This window comes from Poecilia formosa, unplaced genomic scaffold, assembly GCF_000485575.1.
Source record: "Poecilia formosa unplaced genomic scaffold, Poecilia_formosa-5.1.2 Scaffold593, whole genome shotgun sequence".
NCBI classification, from domain to species: domain Eukaryota; kingdom Metazoa; phylum Chordata; class Actinopteri; order Cyprinodontiformes; family Poeciliidae; genus Poecilia; species Poecilia formosa.
Window position 1 is genome coordinate 29,282 of NW_006800532.1, and position 6,546 is coordinate 35,827.

The 6,546-nt window shown below is 52.1% G+C and overlaps 2 protein-coding genes and 2 long non-coding RNA genes across 13 annotated transcripts in view; 2 read left to right on the plus strand and 2 right to left on the minus strand.

Moving 5' to 3' along the window:
- LOC103129935 (anion exchange protein 2) overlaps window positions 1–4,380 on the minus strand; it is a 14,044-nt gene extending 9,664 nt beyond the window's left edge. The window contains exons 1-5 of one of the 4 annotated variants that reach the window (XM_016665530.1): window positions 4,303–4,380; window positions 4,036–4,152; window positions 2,035–2,117; window positions 278–434; window positions 70–205 (exon numbers count right to left, since the gene is read on the minus strand). In XM_016665530.1, the coding sequence (XP_016521016.1) occupies window positions 70–205; window positions 278–434; window positions 2,035–2,117; window positions 4,036–4,126 (467 nt within the window). In that variant the 5' untranslated portion in view covers window positions 4,127–4,152; window positions 4,303–4,380. Of the gene's footprint in view, window positions 1–69; window positions 206–277; window positions 435–551; window positions 1,118–2,034; window positions 2,118–4,035; window positions 4,254–4,302 lie in introns of those variants that run through there. The other 3 variants (XM_007541174.2, XM_016665531.1, XM_016665532.1) reach the window with 3 other exon arrangements.
- Window positions 2,069–5,488, plus strand: LOC107834354 (uncharacterized). Its single transcript, XR_001660147.1, has 2 exons — window positions 2,069–3,456; window positions 5,198–5,488. It is a non-coding gene; the product is annotated as an uncharacterized LOC107834354 (long non-coding RNA).
- The window catches only part of ttc19 (tetratricopeptide repeat domain 19), a 3,806-nt gene continuing 2,582 nt past the window's right edge, over window positions 5,323–6,546 (minus strand). For 6 of the 7 annotated variants that reach the window (XM_016665536.1, XM_016665537.1, XM_007541176.2 and 3 more), the window contains exons 8-11: window positions 6,324–6,409; window positions 6,086–6,249; window positions 5,849–6,011; window positions 5,323–5,790 (exon numbers count right to left, since the gene is read on the minus strand). In XM_016665536.1, the coding sequence (XP_016521022.1) occupies window positions 5,642–5,790; window positions 5,849–6,011; window positions 6,086–6,249; window positions 6,324–6,409 (562 nt within the window). In that variant the 3' untranslated portion in view covers window positions 5,323–5,641. Of the gene's footprint in view, window positions 5,791–5,848; window positions 6,012–6,085; window positions 6,250–6,323; window positions 6,410–6,546 lie in introns of those variants that run through there. The other variant, XM_016665541.1, reaches the window with a different exon arrangement.
- Window positions 6,126–6,546, plus strand: part of LOC107834352 (uncharacterized) — a 1,399-nt gene continuing 978 nt past the window's right edge. The window contains exons 1-2 of the long non-coding RNA XR_001660145.1: window positions 6,126–6,217; window positions 6,355–6,537. This is a non-coding gene — a long non-coding RNA (uncharacterized LOC107834352). The remainder of the gene's footprint in view (window positions 6,218–6,354; window positions 6,538–6,546) is intronic.

Genomic DNA, 6,546 nt, shown 5'->3' on the forward strand with positions numbered 1-6,546 from the left:
GTGGAGGACAGGTGGAGGACAGGACAGCTGGAGGACAGGTGGAGGACAGATGGAGGACAGGTGGAGTACCTGTGCGGCAGCAGGAGCGTCCTCAGCAGGTTGTCTCCGTCTCCGGCTCTGACCTGCTCTCCGTCCAGCAGACGCTCCACCACCTGCTGGGCCACGCCCCCCAGACTGCTCTGCTGGAGGTCCAGAAGAACGGCACCTGCAACCAGAACCAGAATCAGGGCTCACTGTTAGAACCTCCAACCAGGAGACTGGGGGACATCGTCCTCACCGTGGGACAGCAGCTTCTGCAGGACCAGCAGGGAGTGGACGGACAGGGGGACGATGTGAGCCGTCTCCTGGTCCTCAGAACCCGTCCACCGACCCGACTCCCTCCACTGCAGGTCCTGGTTCTGGTCCATCACCAGCTCCTTCAGCTGGACAAACATCTGACACACACACACACACACACACACACACACACAGTGTGACTGGAGACGTCCTCTGATGAGGCTGGACCTCCTCTGTGTCCTCTGACCGGTCTCAGCACAAACCAGTTTACTGACCTGGCTAGAACTTGCTGAACTGGGTCAGTTCAGAACCAGAACCCAACCAGAACCTGAAATACTTCAGGCTAAATCAGAACCTGAAACCCAACTGGACCCGACCTGCAGCTGTACCTGGTTCTGTCTGCTCCTCGGGTCCAGACCCAGCATCCTGGAGGCCAACAGAACTGAACCTGCTGCAGAGCTGAGCCCAGACTCTACCTGAGGTCCTCACCTGTCCCCGCCCCCAGATGCCCCGCCCCTAATCCCACCTGGATTAACCAGGATCAGCTGCTGGTTCCTGTTTCAGCCACAAACATTCCACAGCTTTTGTTGTCGTCTTTCACCCGGTTCTGTTCCCACCGGGTCTCTTGACGTCCTTGTATTGGGCCCGGTTCTGACCCAGTTCTGTTCCCACGCCACTAGCCCGTTAGCATGTAGCATGCTAACACTCATCCCTATTAAACAACTAAAGAGATGAAATGATGCTGAATGACCTATGACCTATAGAGGGTCAGAGTCAACGTTAGGGTCCTCCCCCTGACCCCAGCAGGTGGCAGCTCAACTGAAGAATGTGCCGCCTCTTCACCTTGGTCACCTTGGTTACCTTGGTTACGGTGGTCACCTTGGTTACATTGGTTACGTTGGTCACCTTGGTCAACTTGGCTACCTTGGTTACCTTGGTTACGTTGGTCACCTTGGTTACCTTGGTTACGTTGGTCACCTTGGTTACGTTGGTTACCTTGGTCACCTTGGTTACCTTGGTTACATTGGTCACCTTGGTTACGTTGGTTACCTTGGTTACGTTAGTCACCTTGGTTACCTTGGTTACCTTGGTTACGTTGGTCACCTTGGTTACCTTGGTTACGTTGGTCAACTTGGCTACCTTGGTTACCTTGGTCACCTTGGTTACCTTGGTTACGTTGGTCCCCTTGGTTACGTTGGTTACCTTGGTCACCTTGGTTACCTTGGTTACCTTGGTTACGTTGGTCACCTTGGTTACCTTGGTCACCTTGGTCACCTTGGTCACCTTGGTTACGTTGGTCACCTTGGTTACCTTGGTCACCTTNACCTTGGTTACGTTGGTCACCTTGGTTACCTTGGTCACCTTGGTCACCTTGGTCACCTTGGTTACGTTGGTCACCTTGGTTACCTTGGTCACCTTGGTCACCTTGGTCACCTTGGTTACCTTGGTTACGTTGGTCAACTTGGTTACCTTGGTCACCTTGGTTACGTTAGTCACCTTGTTTACCTTGGTCACCTTGGTCACCTTGGTCACCTTGGTTACCTTGGTTACGTTGGTCAACTTGGCTACCTTGGTTACCTTGGTTACGTTGGTCACCTTGGTTACGTTGGTCACCTTGGTTACCTTGGTTACGTTGGTCAACTTGGCTACCTTGGTTACCTTGGTAACGTTAGTCACCTTGGTTACCTTGGTCACCTTGGTTACCTTGGTTACGTTGGTCACTTTAGTTACCTTGGTTACGTTGGTCAACTTGGTTACCTTGGATACGGGGACAATGGGTCCTTTGGAGCTCTGCTTCACCAAGTGATGCTGAACAGCTGGAACATCATTTGACCTTTGACCTGAGTGGGTGGAGTTACAAGAGAGGAAATATGGCTCTGAGTAGGTTGAAGTGTTTCATTTTTCAAAATAAAAGCCCTGAGAAACTTGGAAGAGAAGCAGAAATGAGATGATAGAAGAGGTTCTGTTGGTTCTGGGTCTGATCCAGATGATCACAGCGTTCTCTCAGAGCGTTTTGAACAAGTTGCTATGGAGGGATCGGCAGCAGACTGGTTTCATCCCAGTGATCCCAGTTTGTTCCGACACATCCTCCGGCGCCAGGGCTGGTGGAGTCCCACAGGGTTCTGGACTTGGCCCGATCCACTTCACTGTGGTTCTGCTTCCAGTTGGTGAAACCACCAGACAGCACAGGAGAAATGTTCTGCTGATGACACTCAGATTTATCTATAATCCAGGTTAATCCAGCCAGTTAGTAGATTACAGACTTTAAAACCTGGATTAAAACCCCAAATTTGCTGCTTTAAGTTCTGACCCGATTGAAGTTGTCTGTTTTTGGACAAGAACCTCTGAACAGAACCTCTGGATCAAATGATCGTCCAGTGACAAAGTAAAGAAGCTCTGAGTTATTTAACCAGGACGTTACGTAATCCCACAGGAAACAGTTTCTAGGATGACCTTGTGACCTTTTTCCGGTCTGAACTGGCTGTGAATGTGGAGAAGATGGAAGCGATGGTTCATCCTGGGAACCAGCAGCTCTGCTGCTCTCCTCCTGCTCCAGCTTCACAAACGGAGTCTAAATATCTGGGTCGTATTTTACAGTTTTAACACGCAGAAAACGAGTTGAGCCTTTAAAACTTTCTGTTCTGAACTTGGCATCAGCTGCATTCTGATGGATCATCAGACATTTTGGATATGAATGTGCTCTCAGGTTTGGACTAGGCCGCAGCATCTCAACATCTCCTGTAGGAGAAACCATCACTTGATGATCCTGGTTTATAAAACTGGGCTGCAGCTGATTTAACTCCCTGCTGCAGCATTTTCTGCTGCAGGTTCTTGGTGCTGCACAGAGAAAGAGAAACGAGACGGAATCGGGTCCAGATGTCATTTCTTTGGATTTCATCTACCACTGCTTTAATCTGCAATGTTTTAGTTTAGTTTGTTTCAGTTTTCCCTCTTCAGAACCAGATCTGGATCTGTCTGGTTTTACCTGCTTAATCCCTGATCATCTGTTTCTATTATCTCCAGATTATCTGCAGCTTTAGGATCTAATCTGATCTTCTGGCTGGATCTTTTTCTCCATCAGTCCTTCAGCTGGTCCAGACCAGGTTCTGGTTCCGGTTCTATTCTGCTGGTTACCTCCTGATGGACCTTTAATCTCCGCAGCCGACAGCAGGAGCTCAGGTGAGGCTCAGGTTACCATGGGAACCGGGTAACCAGATCTCTTCATGATGTGTTCATTCATCCATCCAATCAATTGCCAGCACAGTCAGCTGACCTGGTTCTGACCCGGTTCTGTCAGGAGAACTGCTCGACTTGAAGGTTCTGATCCGGTTCTGTTTCAGATTCTACTGTTCTTGTCTTTGTCTTGATTCACTTTTTTTATTATCTTAGCATGTTTTTAGATCAACTTCCCAGAAGCCAGAACCCGGTTCTGTGGGTCTGGGTCAGCGGTTCTGACCATCAGCAGCTGTCAGTCCTGTTCAGGTCAGAACAACCCGCATGTTGGACCGCCATCAGAACCACAACCTTCAGAGCAGCGGAGAGCCAGCACCCGGTTACCAGCGGATCGGGTTCGGACCCGGTTCTGACCCGAACCAGTTCATGGAGACATGAGAACCCATCAGAACATGACGGAACCACCGGAGCAGGAGAGACTTAGACCTCCTCCAGAACCTTTTGGACCTCAGGAACCTCTGCAGCAGGTCTAGTGGTTCTGAACCAGAACCGGATCAGAACCCCGACCCGTTTCATGGCACTCACCTGGAGAGTTCTGCTGGTCCAGAACCGGCTGCTCTTCATCATCGTGGAGGCAGTGAGGAAGAGGAGCCGCCGGGTTCTGGTTCCGCTCCATGCGGGGTCTGAGGTCAGAGGTCAAACCTGAGGAGGAGCAGCACAGGTCAACGACCTGATGATGATGATGATGATGAAGGTCCCTCAGGCTGAGCTTCATCATCATCATCACCTCCATGCAGGAACCATCAGAACCAGAACCTCCTGATGGGTCTGTGTGTGTGTGTGTGTGTGTACCTGCTGGGTGTGCTGGTCCGTTTCGGTGCTGCCGGATCAGAACCAGCCGGGCTGCAGCGGTTCTTATAGCGACCCGTCTGTGTGGGCGGAACCAGAACCCGGTAATTATCTGAGCTGAACCCAAACATGTTTACCTGGAAACACATGAGACCCACTGGAGGCGCCGGTTCCCACAGAACTGCATGGACTGGGCCGGGCCGGGCCAGAACCAGGCTGATGAATTTCTCCAGCATGATGAACAGAAAGACGTCAGCAGGTTCTGAACTTTCAGAACCAGGTCCGATTGGACCAGGTCCAGGTTCTCCTCCGTGCCAGTTTCGCTCAAGAAGGTTCTGGAGGTCCAGATTGGGTCGGTCGCTCCAGAAAGCCGGTCCACTTGGTCTGGAACCGAGGTTCTGGTGGGTTCTGATCCCTACTGTGGAGGAATGGGCCCACGGTATGATACCTCCACCACCGTTCTCCTTGGGTTTTCCCGGTTCTGTTGGGTTCTGGATCCAACAGAACCGAGCTGGTTCCACCAGTCCAGAACTCCACACCTTTCTGGATCGGTCCAGTTCTGACAATGGCTCGGTGTTCCTCTGATCAAAGAAGCTGCTCTTCCTCCAGTCCATGAAAGATCCGGTTCTGGTGGGTTCTTCAGAACCATCCAGCTGATGCTAAAGCTAGCATGGCTAACAGTGTCAACAGGTTCATGCGGCTTTGGAGTCCTGGACCGGGTCAGAACCGGCATGGCGTCCTGGACCGGGTCAGAACCGGCGTGGCGTCCTGGACCGGGTCAGAACCGGCGTGGCGTCCTGGACCGGGTCAGAACCGGCGTGGCGTCCTGGACCGGGTCAGAACCGGCGTGGCGTTTCTTTTTGTTTCTGTTTCTAAACTATTTTAATTTTGTTCACAGGAAATAGATTCACTGCAGGAGGAACTTCCTGAAACAAAGATCTACGGTCGGATCAGAACCAGGAGGAGGGGCCTCATCATCATCATCATCATCATCATCATGTCAGATTATCGGTGAATCACGACTAAAACACCAAACATCATTTATTTAAACTCATGTTGTCACAACACACAGCTGTTCTTAGCCCCGCCCCCTCCTGCTCACTGTCGTCAAGGAGACGCACTCAGTAAACACAGCAGGACGACTCACTTGTGGGAACCTGCACACACACACACACACACACACACACACACACACACACACACACACACACTAAAAACACAGAGCTGCATCTGCTCAGTAACAGAACCATGTAACGGGTCAGAAGTTCTGGAGGTTCTGGAGAGATGATGGAAAACAACAACGGGACACAAGTTGGGCCCAGAGCGGGTCATCAGAACCGGGTCAGTCCTGCTCGTCCTTCATCGCCTGGCTCCTCCTCTTCCTCAGCTCCTCCAGCCCATCCTGGATCCGCTCCAGCGCGGCCTGGTCTCCCGCCTGCCGGGCCCGGTCCAGAGCCTCCTGGTAGAACCGGGCCGAGTCGTCCAACCGGCCTGCGGACAGAACCAGATGTCAGACCCAGAACAGTCCGGTCCGTCCAGGTGAACTCACCTGTGTGCAGCAGGATCCCCGCCAGGTTCTCCACCAGAACATGGTGATCCGGGTTTTCCACAGAGACGCTCAGGTCCACTGCCTGCTGGATCAGAACCAATGCATCGTCATGACGACCCTGCAGGTCCAAGATGGTGGCCAAGTCGCTCATCAGGACCAGAGTCTGATGGGGACATGGAAGAGTTCAGACTAGGTGTCTCTAGTCGTGTCTCCAGGTGTGTCTCCAGGTGTGTCTACCTGTGGGTGATCCTGTCCCTGTTCCTGGCGGCAGATGTCCAGGGCTTTCCTGTAGTCCTGTCCAGCCATGTCCAAGTCCATCCTTGAGACCCGGTACCGCGCTCGCGAGTCCAAACACAAACCCAGCAGAAGGTGAGTGTCTTTCCTTAGAGCTTCCTGCTGCTCTGGACACAGAAACACACAAGTCGCTGAAACGTCTCACCTGTCCCCTCTATCCCGCCTGTCCCCTCTACCTCACCTGTCTTCACGTCCTCTGTCTGCTTCTCCAGTTTGCCCTCCAGTGATTCCACACAGAAACTGAAACCGTGTTCGGCCAGTTCCGCCCTGCACAACAGAAGAGATAAGTTAGTGACCTGAACTGGACATGAAGTGAACCGGTTCTTCAGGTGAACTGGACATGAAGTGAACCGGTTCTTCAGGTGAACTGGACATGAAGTGAACCGGTTCTTCAGGTGAACTGG